Raw genomic sequence first — 20,838 nt, forward strand, 5'->3', positions numbered from 1 at the left:
ATATAGTGATGTGCTTCTCACTAATTCCTTATCATAGATGTGAAAATAGGTGTAAAAGTGATGACTTAATGGTGGGGTGGTGAATGTGGGAATGTGTCATCATCACTATTTTTACAAGGCATTCTCATTTAGTTTTACATTGGTAATCCAACATTAATTAAAATTAAGTCATTGCATGTCATCCTTATTACTTTTAAAACTAATCCCTTGTAATATTCAAAACCATTAAGTTAAACATAAGACTTAAAAAATATAACAACATTAAATATATCATTCTATGTCATTAGATTCATTTTAATTTTAAATGCGCTCCACCTAAAAAAGTGGGTAATAAATGGTGATAAGTGCATTTGTCTCCAAGGGGTTGGGAAATAAGCATAATGATTATCTCAATAACCTATTATTTTTAAGTAGTAATATACACAATTATTAAAATATTCTATTGTTTTTTTTTTTTTAATTTTCCTTATAGTAAGGAATTCAGTGTTTCATTAACACCATATGGAGTACAGAAATTTTCTGGTTCATGGTTTTAAGTTCATAGTTTTTTGTAATTCAATGTAAAGTTCATAGTTTCTTGTAATTCAATATAAATAGTAATGAGCTTCATTCTATATAATGGGTTCCCTCTTCATCCCAATGGATTGGAGAACAATGAAAGGCTCCTCTAGTAATCTTTAGCACATTGTGTTATCCTTTCTTTCTTGTGAGTGCTAGTCAATTTTAATAATTAGCATGGGTAATTTTATAGTAGATTGGCTAACTATCAATTTACAATTTTGGCACAAGAAGAACATTTAGCTCCATGTGAGTGACATTCCAAGTTATGGTCTCCACTTGGATTACCCTTAATCATTAGAGATAAGTAGGTTTTAGTTGAAGCTTTACATATTTGTAGGTTATGGTCTCCACTTGAATAACCCTTAACCATTAGAGATAAATATAATCTTGCATTTCTGTTTCCTTCACTTCATCCATTTACACTGGGATGAGATCCTAAATAAATAAGACCTCACTCAACAAAACCATTTTCTTCCCTTCATCCATTTCCACTTGGATGGCATCCTAAATAAATAAAACCTGATAAACCATCAAAACCTTAATATATATTTATATGAGTTTAACACAATAAAATTTAATCATAATTTTATCCATAATATGTTCATCTAACCCGCTAAACCTTAATCTTTATTTATATGAGTTTAATGCAATAGAAGTCAATCATAGTTTTATTGATAATATGTTGATCTAATCCCGAGTAAGAGAATTAAAAAGCAATGTAATTTGCTTGGATTACTGTTATCGTGTCACATGGAAGGTCCTATCTCAAACATTGACTACCTTGAGTCAACAATCTATGTAATTCCTTCATCTTTATGTAAGAAATCTCACGTTTGCCAATATTATATATGAAATGTGTTCTTGAGTGATGTTATGATTACTTTCAAATCTGAAACTCACCAGTTAGCAAAATCGATGTAAACAAAACATACCCAATTTCTTCATAACATAGATATTGTATATTAAATCATCGATGCTGAAAAACACACAGTATCTTCATAATGTATATATTTTATCTTAGATCATGGCTGTCAAGACTTCATTGGTGTTTTAAAATCAGAAATTTTGTATGACTCGGAAAGGGTGTTTTAAAATCAGAAATTCTGTATGACTGGGAAAGGGTTTCATTGTCGTTTTAAAATCAGAAAATTAGTACGTCAGGGAGTGTTACGCGTACATGATCTAGACATTTGGAAAATCTAGCCTTCGCTAGGGAACAACTAAACATATTCACCCAATTTGCTGAACAATGATATCTTTTCATGGTTGATAAGTTTGAAAAGTTATAATGACTTCAAAGTCATTTGCACATTAGCTTAGTTATTATAACAACTGGTTGTCATCAATGTTTTTAATCTTAATATCATTTGATGTTCAGACTATATAAGTTTTCATGATATTGATAATTTTCCGAATAGATCTCTCTTTCATACTAGTTGTGACACTGAGCATTGTTGCCAATGTGTTGATTGCATTGTCATTTTTTAAGTATCATTTTCACTGGAATCATATTGCTATGTTGAAAATGATCTCTAATCACATTTACATAAAAATTCTCTTTTTCTCATATGATGAATGATCCATGGTTCAGTCCTATAAGTTTCCACGATAATAGTGTATTTTGGGTTATGAGCTCATTTATTTAGATTTGTGGTCATTACTAATAAGGTTTATTTCATCGTGTAATGCCATGATATAATTATTTTAAACCTAATAATAAGACTAGAGACCCCTTACGCACATGGTCAAACTATTCATCGTCAGTGTTTATTGTGCCAACATCACACATCACCTATACCTAGATTGAAGGTTTGATTAGAGTTCTATTGTTATGGAGTTTGAAACTTCATGATGGTTCATATGGAACAATTGCGATCTTGACATCACTGTTCGATGAGAGGTTAATGACATATAATGCAACCCTACCAGAACTGATTTTATCACAATATCGAGAACATGCTTCAGTGGTCACCTCTTGTCGATATTTTTCATCTTCAAGGTATTACTTCTCATGTCTTATGCACGTTGGGTAAGGTTTATCGTTATTGTTTGAATTCCTATTATCTACATCTCTTATGTTATTTGATGATATAAAATACCTAGTAGCCTCTAAAATACGTGTGAACATCATATTTCTAATGCTGATATATTTGCAAAATAAAATGGTTGATGATATAAAAGACCTAGTAGCCTCTAAAATACGTGTGAACATCATATTTCTAATGCTGATATCTTTGCAAAATAAAATGGTTGATGATATAAAAGACCTAGTAGCCTTTAAAATACGTGTGGCCATCATATTTCTAATGCTGATATCTTTGCAAAATAAAATGGTTGATGATATAAAAGACCTATTAGCCTCTAAAATACGTGTGAACATCATATTTCGAACGCTGATATCTTTGCAAAATAAAATGGTTTCCTATTGGGGTGCCTCAACATATGACCAAAGCATTTGAGTAACTCACTTCAAGTTATTATAATAGGCATGTAGTTGATTTTCAAATGTTTATTCAACCATAACAAGAATGCACAACGGAAAAGTTAATCGGAACAATAGTAAATAAGGTCATAATTTTGTTTGGAAAAATTTAAATATTGGTAGAATTTTTTGGAAATCTGGTTTAAGTTTCAAGATTTTGGGTGTGAAGAGTTTTTGATAATGTTAAATCTATTTCCACTCTAAAAGAAGTTGCAACACTCCAAAAATTGGATTCTTTGAAATTTTTAATATTATGAAAATTTCAGTATCCTTTAAACAACTCCCATTTATTTTTAACACAATCAACAAATATAAACTTTCCAACCATAATCAATACAATCATAAACTTTTCAACCATAATCAATGCAATCCACAAACATTACATTTCCCCATAATTACTCTGCTTATAAAACCCTTACCATTATTTTGGATCCATGTGAATAGTATACCAAGCTTGTATGAATAATAAAACAATTTAATTATTATCCTTTTTTCTTATATCTAAATATTAATAAGTATTCATATTTTTTATATTAACCATTTAACTAATTTTACCCCTTTTTGGGTCCACGTAGATAGTATACCAAACTTGTATGAATAATAAAACAATTTGATTATTTTCCCTTTTTCTTATATCTAAATATTAATAAGCATTCATATTCTTTTATGTTGACAATTTAACTCAATTTTTTTATTATACTTGTTTGTCACGGAACCTAATCTTAAATAAACATAATTTGGTTTAGCATTGGTTTACAATTTTTGTCAAATTGAAAAAATGTTTATGGATTGTTTATTATTTTAAACATTTGGGAGTTATAATTATAATGTTAAGATTTTGACAATATCTTTCAATTTTTGCTATAATGTTTTTGGGAAAACCTGGATGGTAATTTTTTTTTAATTAAAGAAAAACATTTTTGGAAAATTTAGATGGCAAATTATTAAGGGATTGAAGAAAAACATCTAAATAGAGTTGTTCCAAATTTCATATTTTATTCACCGTATTTTCTTACATATATATACCATGTGCAAAAGTATTTTGGGAAAATTAAGATTTGTGACTTGTGAGCCAGTTTGAAATTTTTATCATAACTTTTTGGTTTTCAGTTTTCATGCTAACTATCTTGGAATTTTCATACTAATTATAAGTATCTAACTAGCTATGTGCAAAATCTCAAATTTTGTTCCATTGTGTTTTCCTACTGCAGATTTCCATTACCAATAAATTATTTCTACCAAATGTAAATACCCATTATTCAGGTTTGACGCCGCATATCAATTCCACTCTAAGGTCACTTCGTGTTAATGTCTATATTCGACTGATCAGCCAATACGCACTCTCACATCTTTTTTGTTTTTTCCCAGCTGAAAGCTGAGGAGGGCATAATAGACGGAAGAGAACTCTTTCAACATAGCCCACGACCATAACTGTTTACAGGCAATGTTGTTCATATATGGAATCTACACCATTATGCCATGTAAAGACAAGCTTATTATATTTATCGCAATGGTAATAATGGCGGCCTCCTTTCATTTTGCTAATACAAATATAACAGTGGTGACCGATTGTTATTCACAGTATTACTAATCATGGTTAAAATGACCCTTTTTGCACTCATTCCGACAAGGCATCCCATCACCTCGTGTTTCCTTTCTAAGGTTGTTTTGAAGGAGACTCCTATTTCCATCTCTATTGCAAAAGAAGACTATTATTTCCACCTCTATTGCAATATTAATGTGTCTTGACATGCCGGGGCGATAGCGAAATATAACGCTCGCCGTTTTTTTTCCTCTAGTCATCAGGGCGCACGTTATATCTGGGTATAACGCTCGACGTTTTTTTTTCCTCTAGTCATCAGGGCGCACGTTATATCTGGGTATTGCCCCGCATGTCAAGGCGCATTAATATTGCAATAGAAGTGGAAATAGGAGTTTCCTGTTTTGAATGGCAAACATTAAACACTATATTTGTCATGCAATAATTGCCTGCCCGAAAAAGGTTTGAAAGATAAATGGGCAGGATTCATGGGGTTAGAATGTTACTACTGTTACTATAACATTATAAACAAATAGATATTTGAAAAAAAAAATCAAAATTCAAAGCACTTTTATAAGACGCTACTGTTGGCATGTTGGCAAGATTCTATTTGGATAGATTTTTGACAGGTTATGGTAAGCTCCAGCACATTTGTAATCGTGTTCGAGTGCCAGACGAGTGAGCCTACAGTTTCAATTATGAGCGGAGGTTAGAAAGGAAGTCAAAGAAATCTTAATGACTGATCCACAAGGTTTTCACGATGATAACACTCTTAGCAGCTCTCGTGAAGATTTCTTGAATGAATTCCAGTTTATTTCACGAAAGTATTTACTTGGTGTTGTACAAAGTACTTTGGGATCCCAACAATCAACACTTATCTCGGGCTGTTATAACTTGAAAAGGAATTTTTGTTATTATCTAGATACTTATTTTCGGTCATTCATAGGCTATAGAGATTAGTGTGTTAAATATAGAATTCAGAGGCTCGTCAAACTGTCCCTAGTTGTGTCTCTCAAGGATAAAATTAGTTTGAATCAGTTGAATCATGTCTAAGAACTAATGTTTGACTGCAATTATTTACTCCATTCGTCCTTAATCAATTAGCCAGGATGACACCCAACATATACTCTGTTTATTTTAGACTCTTAAAAATTCTATATAAATAGAAGAATGCTCAGAGCGTAAAACAACTGTTGTTGCTACCATTCGATTTTGGAGACTTAATGGGTAGCTGTTGTGTGCTGGGTGATTGGCAAAGTTCTACTTTGATATTTATGTCTTGGTCTAGTATGTGTTGATAACTATTTGTTTCAGTTGTTTTGTACTTAGTAGCTAGAGAGCCAGGGCACTGGTCGAGCGTTGAGTTGGGCCGCTCCAGGCGCAGTCAAAAGCCATATCCTTTGTTTTTGTTTTATTTTTTTAGCTCTGGTTTGTTTTAGCTGCTGAGTTGGTTTGTCATGTTTGCGTAACTGTTCCAATTACATGTTAGATCACTTTAATAGTTTAAACGAGAATTAATAACCCTCTTGTTTATTCTCTTTATAAATATAGTCCTGAGGTGTTTTTTCATTTCTTGATTGATATATATGTATGGTTACATGAAATTGTACAGAAAGTTTTGATTTTGACTTAATTTGTTTTTTTGTGAGGGTGGGCTTAAATTGTTGTGAAAAAATTTTGGTTGTACTTTCATATTAAACGGATTATTAAATACCAAATGCTATGGAATCTGTAAATTAAAATACTTCATAATATTTTTATAGCTTTGAGATTATCTTGACCTTACACTTTAGGGATTTTTTTTATGGATTATTGGTAATCCTCCGCTAAGTTCGAAGTTAAAAAGTGAATTCTTTTGAATGAGACAATTAACCTTATTCAAAGTTACCAAATTCATATTTACCAAGTTCGAATTTGGATTCGAGTTGATACGATAAAGTTGGATGGAAAAAAAATGTATATACTTTAAAAAATTAAATATAAAATTTCATTAATATATATATATATATATATATATATATATATATATATATATATATAATTGTTATTATAGTAGAAGGAGTTATTTTTAGTGTTATTTTTTGGACTTTTCTGTGTAAGAATCCGTTGAAAAATTTGAAGTGAAATCTTGATTTGGGTTATTTAAACTAGTTTTTTGAGTGTATATATGAATTCGGCACCCTAAAATACCCTTAAAGTACTTAGATTGTGAAATCTTGATTTGGATTATTTAAACTAGTTTTTTGAGTGTATATATGAATTCAGCACCCTAAAAACCCGCACTTCGATTGTGCAGGGTTACCCATCAAACTTGTGATTTCAACAAATTCCTGCAAGATTTTAGAGAAAAACTTGTGATTTCAATAAATTCCTGAAAGATTTTAGAGAAATTAGACAGAATAACCCAATCTGAAAAACTTCCAAAAAATCGCACTAAAAACAACTAGTAATATAAATAATAATACATTCTATTTATTTTCTTTATTATTTTCATATTTGAATAATCTAATAATTATAAATATTATACAAATTTTAAGAAATATAATTTTATATATATAAAAACTATTCTTTCTAATTCAATTTGCCAAATTTAAGTGTTGATGTTCAGATTCTTTCTAAAACTTTAGGAAAGATATATAGAATCCATTCTTTCTAATTTAATTTGCCAATTTTAGGTGTTGATGTTCAAGTTCTTTCCTACAGCTTTATGAACTTTCCACGCATTCAAAACATGAAAGAAATTAAAAACGTATGAAAAAAAAAACAGAGAGAATTTTCCAAATTAATAATTATCTACCCATTCTTTTACTTATACCCGCATGCAATCTTCACTTACTATTCTATGCAAGTCTGTTTAGGTAAACAACGAACTACTCCATTTAGGTTGAAAAAACGAACTAGTCCATTAATCTGTTATACCGTCAATCGAATCGAATTTGATCGAAGTATTCGGTGTACAAATCGAACTGCCAAATTTTCGTATTTTTCGAATTTGGTAGCTATGACTCTTAGAATAGATTATTAAATAAGCAAAAAGTCTTTATATATTTCACCCTCAAAAATCTAGACAATTAAAAGGAAGTGTATGATCCATAATATCTAAGCATGAATAAAAACACTGGTCAAGCTCATTTATTCAGATTTGTGGTAGCTTCTGACATGTTTATTTAGTTGTATAATGCTATGATATAATTCTTTTAAACCTAATAATAAGACTAGAAACCCCTTACGCACATGTTAAAATAGTCCAACTATTCATTGTGAGTATTTGTTGTACCAACGCCACACATCACCTATCCCTAGATTGAGGATTTGATTAGAGTTCTATTGTTATGAAGTTTGAAATTTGAAGCTTCGTGGTGATTCACATTGAACCATTGCAATCTTGTGATCACTATTGGGTGCAACGATTTATTAGAGGTTAGTGACCTACAACACAATTCTAGCATAACTATTTTCTCATAATATACGTGTTCAACTCGCGTCGATATTTTTCATTTTATTAGTTCTCATGTTTATGTGATCTGATGATATAAAAAGCTTAGTAATTTCCAAAATAGGTGTTGACATCATCTTGATATTTTTTCACAATAAAATGGTTCTTAATAAGAACTTATAATATATGATTAAAGTTAAAATTTTAGTGGCTAATATAAGTAGGGATTAATATTAGTGGGTGGGATTTTTCTAATTTAAAAAAAATAAATTTTTATTTATTAAAAACGATTAACTCAAATTTTATAATATTAAGTTAATTTAAATAAAAAGATTAATATTTTTATAAAAATAATATAAAACAATTAAAAATTTCAACGTTTTAAAAATATATAATAAAATATAAAATTTTATAATATTAAGTTAGTTTAAATAAAATGATTAATATTTTTATAAAAATAATATAAAATAATTAAAATTTTCAACACTTTTGATGATGATGATGATGATGGTGGAAATTGGTCTATCGCACCTATAATTTTCTTACTTTTTAATTAACTGGCTCCTCGTTTGGTGTTGTAGCTTTCTTTTTTTTTTTTCTCTACGGTCTTCCAACTTCCTTTATCTTTCATCTCCTTCATCTCTTCTGGTTCTTGGGACATTGGTGTCTTAGCTTCGCAATCTATTGTGGTCGTCCTTTTGAAGGTAGTCGGAGAGAAAATTTGGTCTAAAAGATCTGTTTTGCTATATATAAAAATATAAAAAAATATTTTATACTTTACATATAAAAATTTACTGAAATTTACCAAAAAAATTATAAATTTAAAAATAAATTTCTATCTTGAAAATGGTACATAACTTGGCTGGATTGTGATAGCGTTTCCAATATTTACTCTAGACCATAACAAAATGACAAAGTGTTTTTGGAAATCAAACAATAATAATTGGTGCAATCCACGAACGTCGGCTTTCCAACCATAATCAATCTAATCGGGGAACTTTGGCTTTCCAACGATAATTAATTTCTCTCTGAAACTATGGAAATTATTTTTGGGTCCATGTAGATAGTATACAAATTTAAGTTATGGTCCTTGTTTGTTATATCTAAGTATGAATAAATATTCATATTTTTATATTAATAATTTAATTAAAATATTTTATTACACATTTTTATTATAATTATGTGGTAAAGTGTTTTTTTCTGAAAAGAATTCTTTTAGTTGTTACTTTTCATCAGCACAATTGTTAAACAATTGGAGAAAAGTGTATCGTTGTTGGAATATCTAATTCCTACTTGTCTCTACTTGTCATTCTTTCTATGTAACGAGTCAGTGCCTATTCTATAGGAGTTGGCTATATCTACTTGTTCTTAGTTTGGTGTGTGGTTGAGAAATTTCCTCAACCAATAGATTGTGTGTCCCAAATAGTCTCTCTATCTTGAAACAACATTCATGTATATATTTAATCTTATTTTTAATAAATAGAATACAAATAATATGCATATTGATATTTTAAGTTGCTATCAGAGCCTTGAGGCCCTCGCCCCTAGTGGGCTTGGCCCCACCTGGGCTGAGGCAAATAAAAGATATATTTTGTTTTAGTTTTTATTTTTCTTTCCATCTATATCTAAATATCTATTCAGAGAAAACCGAGGGTGTCGTGAAGCGAACCCACTGTGTAGTGATGGAAGTGCCATGTTGATGCATTTCCAATAATACAGCGAGTCAGTGTCTGTGGCAGTGTGTAATCCTGCAACAACTGAAGTCCAGCGGTCAAGCCGCAATACCTTGATCTGTTAGTTTCTGTGGCAATGTTTTTGACATATCTGTGGACGATCGTGGAGCTCTCGTGGCAAAAAACGGGGTTTCATTTCCAGACTAAGGAGAATTCGATGAACAATCCAAATGGACCGCTGGTGTATGAGAGTGAATAAATACCCTGCCTAGACTATCTTGTTGCAATCATTGTTTGGCCACCCTAACCAGCAGCATTCACATCCCCACCATGTTCAATTATATACTGTGCAACTGCCCCGACAAAACAAGGTTGAATAGTCTTGTTCCTACTCCACCGAAGTACTGCAGTCCCATTCCATGGCTGAGAAAGCCGCGACAAGATGCATGAAATCCTCCTTGGAAAGTGCTTCGATCGATATCACAAGTTAGCACAACATGTGTTCTGACTAACAACAGAATTTCAAGGGATGGAGTGCCATCCAATTTTGTTGGACCTGGAAAAGAAGTTGTGCAATGACGAGATGTAGAAGCCTTACAAGAAGCATCTCCAGCTGAAAGTGTTATTCGGTGTTTAACCATGTTTGCATATCTGCGCTCATCAAAAAAGAAAGAAGATCTTCAACCTTCTTTGGAGCAATTTTTTAAATCTCCATGGTGGGTTGGAACAAGCAATCTTTTGCAACGGTATGGTAAAATATGAAAAGTAAATTTTCTAAATTTACTTGGAGTTTGGTAAGATAAATAAATACATTGCTCTAGATCAACTCAATGTAGAAATGCAATTTTGGTTATGATTGCATGTTTAGAAACTCCAAAGAAAACAAATAATGGTATTTTGTTTTTTGGAATTAGAAGCATTGAGCTTAGCTAACTCAATGAAGTGGTTTTGTTAGAATTAGCTACTCTAACAAATCGCCAAGGTGAATCCAAGAAAACAATTAAATCAGAAAGATGATGCAAATGTACTATGTGGTGGGTAATAAGGTTGAAGTGCACCAAATATTAATTTTGTGCAACAGTGACACTGAAAATTAAAAGAGCAGCAACAACTATTATGATGGACAGCTAGTGAAAGTTTGTGAAAGTTTGTGTGAGTTTGTGGAATAGAATCACTAGTATGTTGTATTATGAGTCACACATTTTAATTGTAAGCAAGTCTAGGATGGTTTTGTAGTGGTCTTTGTAGAGTATGTACCTGGTAACTTCAAAATTTGGAGTGTGAAACGTAAGCCTTGTAAGGCATGTGTATCCCGATACAGTTCGTGGTTATCTAAAAACCACTTTGTATTCACAGTGTCGGTCTATGGTAAGCCATAAACCACATTTAAGAGTGAAGTGGGATAGAGATTCCTGTTGGCATGGTTTATGGTTAGCCAAGAAAACCCTTGGCCTGGTTGAGTCGCGTCTTTGGTGAGCCTTAGTGGCTGGAGTGCCCTAGTGGCAATGATGTGGCCCATAGTGGCTAAAGAGCCTTCATCGCTGAGTTGAGCCTTCATGGCTGTGTTTAGCCTTGGTGGTTGAGAGCCCTTAGTGGCATGGTTGATGGTGATTCGATAAAACCCAAAGCGTGGTTACGGGTAATCTGATAAAAACCATGATGATATTGGAGGGGGATTTACAGGTACAAGTATAGGTACAGGTGTGCAATTATAATGGTTGACAGAACCATGTACGTGAAGGACATCCTACAAGACTGGTAGTTGCAGCGGTTTGCACCCATGCATTTCGATAGATGGTTGTTCCTTTATATGGACATCAACATATTCTTTTTGGTATATTTGACCACAACTAGATTTTGCAGATTGATATGGAGACAAGTACTCATTAAGGGGGAGTGTTGGAATATCTAATTCCTACTTGTCTCTAGTTGTGATTCTTTCTATGTAAGGAGACAATTCTTATTCTATAGGAGTTGGCTATATCTACTTGTTCCTAGTTTGGTGTGTGGTTGAGAGATTTCCTCAACCAACAGATTGTGTGTCCAAAACAGTCTCCCTATCTTGAGACAACATTCATGTATACATGTAATCTTATTTTTAATGAATAGAATACAGATAATGTGCATATTGATATTTTAAGTATCGTTAGATTGATACAGTTTCATTCGATAACCTCTCAAACCGCTCATGTTAACCAAATTGGTAGTCCAAAGGTAAAACTAATCAAATGCATTGCCGACATGAGTAGCACAAGTCAGGCGGAGAGATCAACGGCTAAGGCCAAGCAATGGAACGTCACATGGAATCAGATAAAATGACTTCTGGTAAAATACCCAAGGAGGTTCCTTGTCTCAGCTCAGGGAGCCACCGATATCAAGAAACACCCCTTTTTCAAGAACATCAACTAGGCACTCAGATGCTCTGTTCCACCCCTAGGATTACAACAAAAACTCAAGTGCACCAAATCTTCCCTATCGATCACTGTAAAATTCAAAACTTGGCTTACCTCTAGGAAATTTTGGCGAGGGTTTGTTTCTTCTGAAGGAATACCAAGCGTCCGCTCAATCTACCAACTTTCACATAATACTATGATTTCCATGATTGCCATCCTAGAAACGGCACTGGAGAATAATATGTCCCAAAAGAAAAACTCACTTGAGCAGTTTTCCTTCTTTTCCTTGAGCTTACAAGACTCAAAATAGATATGAAGGTTTACACCTTGAAACCCTTTAGAATTCATGTGTTTATGTTAGGTACCCATACTACTAGTGTAAATCCTTATTGTTATTAGCAAAACCCTCTTATTATATTGTTGTGCCCATGTAGTCCCCATATTGTTATTATTGTGCCCCATAGAAGCCCACTATTGTTATTATTGTGCCCTTACATTATTATTTTTATGTCAACTCTAATTATATTATGACCCTTTAGACTCTCATATATAGAAAGGAGGTCTTTTCATTTGTATCATCCAAGAATTGCTCATTTGTGTAATGTAAAGGAGGTTTCCCCCTCGAAGAGGCTTATTTCTAAGGCGTTTATCTATCTTTTCTATCTTTTTGTGAGCTAGTTTCATAACATTTGGTATCAAAGCTTTGGATTCTAGGTTTTCGCTCCTCCAAATAGGACATAATGGAATTTTCTCTATAAATTTTTCGTTACGATGTTTCAGAAGCTAAAACAAAAGCCCATTTCAGAATAAATCTGTCTAAACCTTGGGTCCAAATTTCAGATCTTGTCTTGCCATATGTTTAGAGATATGATCTAAGGAATTTAGCGTTTTTGCAAGCTCCAAAATATCATCTCAAATAGGTCATCATGGAATTTTTGCTATAATATTTATTCTATGAAGGTTCAGGCTCTAAAATTGAAACCCATTTGCACTGAAATCTTGGTGAAGCTTGAGTCCGAATTTCAGATCTTGTCTCACTATATTTTGAGAGATATAATGTAGTATCCCTACCCTTAATAATAATTAATAAATAATAAAAATAATAAATAATACAAAAATAATAATTAATAATAGAAATAATAAATAATAATAAATAATAAATAACAATAAAAAATCATAAATCATAAATGTTAAATAATAAATGATATTAAAAATATATACAATGAAAATAAATAAAAATAATAAAAATTAAAATAGTAATAACCATACTAAAACTCTAAATAAGAATAAATAGAAATAAAACAAGAAAACTATCAAGAAAAAAGGAAATAAAACAAGAGAGCTAAAAATCAAAAGAAAAGTAAAGAAATAAAACAAGAAAGCTAAAAATCAAAAGAAAGTTGCATGTAGACACATGGAGTGTGTGCATGTGGTTCCCCTTCCAATGTCTGTTCTATTTAATAGATGGTGAGGAGGATGGGAGGCATTCCATCTTTCCGAGATTCTATCTTTCATTCTCTTGGGAGAATGGTGTTCTAAAACATAGGAGTCACTCACAGTAGTACGTTGATTGAGGGCTCGGGAGTGGCCAGTTGTAGCAAATCATTGCACAATTGATCCTACGGTTGGGTGGAGAGTCATCCCCAAAACCATGTTGCGATAAGCCTACTTCTACCACAGGTAAGCACTATTCATAGTTGAATTTAATTACATGTTTATTTGGCTAGGTAAATGCCACTCTGGTTTAAATTTAATGTTAATTAGAAAATTTAATTAGATATTTATTTTTGAACTGTTACATATGGTATCAGAGCCAGGGTTCAACCCTTAGGACCTTTGGGCATCTAAAAAAAAAATATAAAATTTTTTTAGGATATTTAACTTGACTTGTTTTCTACGAGTAATTCCCACGACAACTGAACTTTGGAATCGGGGTTTCTAGATTTCTGCAATTCTGATTTGTTTTCATTAATTCGTTAGACAATTTTGACAATTGTTTGTAGGCTCTGCCACAACATGAACCGAGTTGTGTGTGTTTTTATGATAGGTATCAGATAAAGCTTGTTTATCATAAATTTATTTATATTGTGGTTTCTGCGATCATTTTTGTCCGATTTTTTTTTTGGTAATCGACATGCACTTTCCCCATCTGCTTGGCTTTTATATTCCAGCGTGTGTAATCTCTAGTCTCCGCTTAAAAAGAACAAGCTCATCAGTAGCCATGGCGCAAGAGGGCAGTTGTTCCTTTGGTAGAATTTTAATCTGTGCACCAGTATCAGTTCTCATTTTCTCAATTTCCCCAATATGTGATAAGCTAGAACCATAACCATCAGCACCGGAACCGTGTTGAACTAATAGACTATTCGAATCCAATCCAAGACAACATGACGGTGAAATGAGAAGAAAAGAAACCCTTTTTTTTTTCAATTCAATCGTTAGGCATAGACGATTCAATCCAATCCGGGAGAAAACTTGGGGCAAAAAGAAACCAAACCCTTTTTAAATTCAATAAAAACAGTGGCCTCCATGGGTCGATTCGCACGGTCAAAGCAGACATAGTCATCCTTAGAAATAATCGTCTTGCCTGCTTTATGTTTTGCTTTGCTTTGCTTTGCGTTTGGTGGGAATGATGGGTATTATTCGTAGCGGGTTTCATTTCATCGCAGGGACTGCATTTGGGATCTACGTGGCGCAGAATTACAACGTCCCCAACATCCAGAAACTCATCAATACAGGTCTCCTCATGGCCAAGCATTATGAAGAAAACTATCGGAAGCCCAAAAAGTCTAACAAGTTGGATGATATAGATAACGATGACCATTAGGCAGGCAGGGAGGTATCCTGTTATTTGGTATTTGATTTTCTATCTATTTTTTCCTAAAACAGTAGCTCCATGCCTCTGATATTAATGAGATTGAGAGAGTTTTCTAAAATTTTGGGGATTTTGCAATGGAATTGGCATATAGATATAGATATTCCTTATTTTCATGTGAATACTTCGGGCTGTAAACATTTGGGCAATGGGCCCCTCTATCATCCAGATTAATAAAATAGGGTTGTTTGAAGTCGGTTTTTTCAATCATGTCTATTTATGTAACATGCAGTTTGTTTTGTTTCCACTTTCATTACTTTGTAACGTCTGCATATGTTTTAAAGTAAAAGTGTTGTCACTGAATTTTTGGACACTTAGGGTATTGGATACAAGTTCTAAATTCTTGTAGACAGCTTTGGTTTGTGTCATTGTGTCAGTGTGGTTAGTGTGCATGTATGTCATTCTACGTGTTTGGCACAATTTAGACTCAACTTGTTAGTTGGGTTGCAGGTGTCACTGAAGCATGTTATGGGCACAAGTTCTGGAAAGTACTTGCATTCTGAATAATTTGTGGCTTTGTGACTATCCTAGCACAAACTTGTTTTGGGCATTAAGCTGTGACCTACTGGTAGTGAAACTTATTGGTTTGGATCTAGTTCAAATTTGGTATATCCTAAGAGGCATCCACTTGGGCAGTTGTGCACTCCTCTTTAACCATGCCTAGCATCCGAAATCTCAGAACCCTTCGCCATGAGACGCAGGACGAACTCCATAGCCATGGACCAATGTATCATTAATTTTATTAACATTTTTGCCTTTGAATTTTCTGTTATTCCTCTATTTGATTTGATGGCTGAATTCGTCTCTAGATGCTCACTGTGGTTACCAGCGAAGACCAAGTTTACGTATCAGTCTAATCTCCATGAAATCTGAGAAGAAATCGTTATTAATCCATGTAGAAGACATGAGCACAACATTTCTTTGTGCACAACTTTCTGATTTCTTTTTGCATATTCCATGAGGTTAAATCCAGGGGTTCTTCCCCATATGAAATTACTCATTTGATCATTTACAAGTTTCTATTTCATATTCAAACATTCATTTGGTCTTTCTATAAAGTTTAGTGCCATACCGTACACCAGCATATTGAATACCTTCATCGAAAACCATGGGATTTACTCGTTTTGCAATTCTGAGAAAACAAGTGTTGAGATTATTTGTGGGACACATCTGAAGTATTTATGCTTTATGTTTTTTATTTATACAATAAATTAATCACGTTATATTGTTGAAATGAAAATGAAGCGACATATCATTTGTAATATTGTGCCAATACGTCCTGCAACCTGTTCTGGAATATATATGGCAATTCAAGTATCCAGAATTGTATCTACTACAGTTTTCATTATCTGGGTCAAATATATAGACCCCCAAAACATTTATGGATTAAGGGAATTGGATATTTTATGTGATGAATTTTAATTGCAAAATTCCAGTCATACATACTCGAAAAACCACCCGGACAGGGGCATCTATGCGATTAAATTTTACCTGGGAATTACACCAGCCTGTTCACTCATTGTAATTTTTGGTGGCCAAGTTTTATTACTGCTATTCTATTCTACACCCAGTAAACAATAATATCATCATCGCATATCTATATATATTCACTCATTGAAATTTTTGGCATCTAGTCTCGTTACTACTGGTGCTTGCATATGTGATACATTCTTATCACGAGGTTTTAAAATTGTTGTTCGGGCTAGGTCTTGCCATCCGTGGTATCTGTTGTTGATTTATTTTTTTCTTATCATACACAAATCTCTCCATATTTTTTAATCCAAGAAAGCTTTATGGGATCCCTCGTATCTGGATTGAGGGTTGTATCCGCAGAGAGTATCGTTAAGTAGCTATTCAAACAATATCAGCATTCATGATAATTTAGTATTCGCTGTTGGCACTTCCACTTCTGTAAATCTAGTTTTATCGAGGGTGGGACGCTGTCTGTACTTTTAGAACTACTATCTTCATCGAGTCAGAACTTCTAATTTAGCATTAATTGTTTTTATTTGCTTACCTTGTGCCCCGAGATTCATATCTCCATTTCCACTTGCCTTTACTAAAATGCCTTTAATGTACTGTGAAACTCTCTGTACTGCGAAATATCTGTTTTTTGACCCAACTGCCAACATCTACTAGGATTGAAAAATAGCTAGCCAGAGATCAGTTATTGAACCTGCTAAAACAATGAATCAATTGAGCTAACTCAGTGCTACTAAGATTAAACATAGCTTCCTAGCTGGACTAAAAAAGGAGGTCACATAATGAAACGTGTTGAAACAGTGAATCTATTGAGCCATCTCAATGGACTTCTGCTCATAGTAAGTTAAATATTTTGATTATAATAATTGTTATATAATAGAAGTATAAAAAAATGTCTTACATTGTAAATAATAAATTTCCTCTTTACAAGTGTTTTGCTATAAAAGGTTATAGTTTCTATTATTAGTTTATGTTAAAATGGAATTCTTGAAGGAGCAATTACCTACCTTGGATGAGGAAAAGGTACTATTGATTGTGTAAATGGTACTATTGATCTTATAGTATGTGCAGATTTCTCGACATTATTGTCGAAAGGAACAATGGAATTTGCAGGAACACGCATAGCCATGGCTGCAATCTTACAATATTCTGTATTATGCAGGCAATTTTATGGCTAAATGTATTGTAGTTTAAGGGATTAGAAATGGTGTTGCCTTCGCGGGTGTGCTTGCAAGCAGACCATATAATTAATAAAATGATTTTTTTTTTGTGTTGGGGACAAATAACCTTCCCAGTCATCCAATCCGATTCTGGGTTAGGTGGCAGTGTCTCTTCTTTATGGTATGGAATATTTATTTGGTTGTTTGATTTCTTAAATCCCCTTAGAGTAATTATTTAATGGCTAAGTTATGATTGCTTAATCAGATACTCAAAATATTTCACTGTACAGCACAAAATTTCGATCCTTAAAAATCATGAACCTATAGAATTAATATTGGTGTGACATATAATGATGAATAAATTTTCTTTCAAAGATCAAAGTACCTTCTTAACTCAATAATTCCACCAACATTGAGACAATTCTCCAAGTTTTATTCTGACATCATTAGTACCTTCTAATTCATGTTTTCCACGGTTTATACTACAGAAATTTGTAATTGTTGATAATTTATGGTTCAATTATGGTTTAAGTATTGTGATTGTTGATGATATAAACATATCTTATTAAACTCATAACTCTAATAATAAGGATAACTTATTAACCTTATTAGACTTTGATAATAATTATTATTGAGTATATTGGTTCTTATTTATGATGAATCTTGAGTTATAGTAGTGTTTTTATTTCTCTTACAAGGTCTCTAGATCAACCTTCTTTTCTTTTACAGTTCATCAAATTTTTTAATCACATTTTGATAATTGATCTGGCTTTGGTAGACTGATATACTTGTTAAACTAGCTACGGCCAGCTTTTTTTTTATATCATTACAAAAGTCTGACATTAAATTATAGAAGTAAGACCTGATATTAAATTAAGTGTAAGTTAAAGTTTGGTGCACTCATTAGTTACTCATTGGTTTTTTTCATACATCATTATACACAGCAGATTATTTGGTATGGATACCGGTCCTTTCCTCTGTGTTCTCCGCTCTCATTACATGGTAAAACCACTATCTCACTTTCTTGAGTTGTTTGTTCTTTCATAGCTCTCTCCATCACAACCATATAACAAAACAAAAATCTAAATGAGTCACATAATTAAAGATATAGTTTTATTATGACTCATAGATTCATTGGAAAAGTATATAATCTTGTAATATTGGATGATGATAATCTACCCATAATTGACGATAGTTTACATAGCACTTGAAGTATTTGGATAATTGAAGTTGAAATTTGCCACCAATTAAAGTGCTATAAAATAGTGAAATCTGTTCCAATTCAAAATGGATAAACCCTAATATCTAATTACCTTTAGATGATCATTGTTCACTAGCATCTGTTCATTGTTTTATTGTTCAATTTGATCTAAAAAAATAGAGATAACATTCCTTGAATACTATTATTTGTGTTAGATTGTTGTTATCATTGTCCTTTAGCAATAGCAGTTGCTTGGCATTTCTCTGGTCTATTATTGCAAGAACACATCTCTCTCAATATGATCTTCTAATAAGTCCACATGGGGTAGCTCAAGCGGCAAGGGCCGTGGAAATGAAGTCTCACCGAACCGGAAGTCTTGGGTTCAAATCTTGGGCTACCCTTCCCCCGTAGAGGGGTACATAATGGACATGTAAATCGGAGAGTCCCACCCCAGCTTACAAAAAAAAAATATGATCTTCTAATAAATTTAATTTTGCACTGCCATTGCCATTCAGATTACATGTATCTGCTCATTTACTACTATATTCTCAATGGAAAATTGTACAGACTTGGATTTTAGTTTAGATGTTGAGTATAATGTTACATGAGGTTTCATGATTCAATTTTAATTACATATAGTGGAGAAATGGAAAGGAGAAACTTGCTAATGATAGTTCATGTGATTATGGCCTACTTGGATCAGATGTTTAAGGTGGTAGAGAAGAAGTATCACAACAAGGGTAAGAAATCAATAAGAAGAAACAACCTATTTTATAACATAATGGAAGAGTTTGGTACAATCATGACTTGGTACTCTAAAGGTATCACTATAAGGTCTATCTAAGGATGATGCACATAAAGAAGAAAATATGGGCAATCAACTAATGAACTTGAAAAATCAGGGTAATAATGAAGTTTATTTTACGGAACGTGTAAGGTATGATAAATAGAATGATTGGAGAAGAGAATTTCTGTGCATAACAACATCTATAACAATGGGAGAGCCACATTGTAAAGTTTTTCATAGGTGACTAACTATTGAATGAAGTAGACAACAAGACGTATGATCAGGAGATCTTATTATGTTGATGTCTTAAAATAGGAAAAGATAAGCGAATTACACTTGGTAGCTATCTTAATGAATTTATTTATCAGGTATTACCCAAGTTGGAAATAGTAACAACATTTCCAAGGTATATCAGTGCTATAGGAGAGGCGGAAAAACCACAATGATTGGTGGTGAGAAATTCAAGTCAATTTAATAAAATAGAATGAAGTGAAGAAACCTCCATTTTTGAAGCCAATAGACATGGAATAGTAGGAAATCAAGACAGGGAGAAAAATAAAAATTATATCTAGGAATATCGGGTAGGAGGAAATGAAGGGATATTCTATTAAGAAGAAAGTTCTTTTAAAGGTATTAATGAGTAGAGCTAGAAACATGATTGGTAATAGTCATAATGATGATCTACATATTTTAAAATGTGAAGGTGTGAAGTTGCATGATGACCAAATGATAATAAACAAGGAAGATATAGGAAGGAATGTTGCTAAAAATTTATACAGATACCTTGAGAAGGATTCAGTACATAGTGACAAAAGAAGTGAAAATCAATTAATAGAGATTGTACTTGACTCATTATTTCTTGAGTAGGACTTCCCATAACATTAAAAGAGGTCGTTTCCACATAACACCTCACGTTTACGTTTCTCATGGACAATGATGGTAGTAGTGTTTCCAACTGCTTCAAAATCTAAAATAATGATACTATTTAATAAGAAAGAGTCTTTTGCCCAACTTGAGGAAACTGAATTTATGATAAAGCAATCAAGTGGTATTGAGCTACGAACTTTACGAACTCGACGAGATAAGAAAATATTTCTGTGGATGAAGTGCTAATTATTAAATAAGTCAACATGGATCAACAAATCCTCGTGCAAGTAAATTAAGCATGATATAAAATTAAATCATGATGAAAAAATGTTTATATGCAATTGCATATAGTGGTATTGGAATCAGTAAGCCAAAGGGTAAATG

General features: G+C 32.6%; 1 protein-coding gene across 1 annotated transcript; it reads left to right on the forward strand.

The window, feature by feature from the left end:
• Nucleotides 1-14,685: 14,685 nt before the first annotated feature.
• Nucleotides 14,686-14,955, forward strand: LOC149183984 (uncharacterized). The gene has a single exon (XM_089418819.1). The coding sequence runs from the start codon at nt 14,712-14,714 to the stop codon at nt 14,907-14,909; it is 198 nt and encodes a 65-aa protein (XP_089274945.1). The 5' UTR covers nt 14,686-14,711; the 3' UTR covers nt 14,910-14,955.
• Nucleotides 14,956-20,838: the final 5,883 nt, after the last annotated feature.

This window comes from Pinus tabuliformis, chromosome 3_2 (genome assembly GCF_031772625.1).
Source record: "Pinus tabuliformis cultivar Carrire ecotype Pingquan chromosome 3_2, CPIR1, whole genome shotgun sequence".
Lineage (NCBI taxonomy): Eukaryota > Viridiplantae > Streptophyta > Pinopsida > Pinales > Pinaceae > Pinus > Pinus tabuliformis.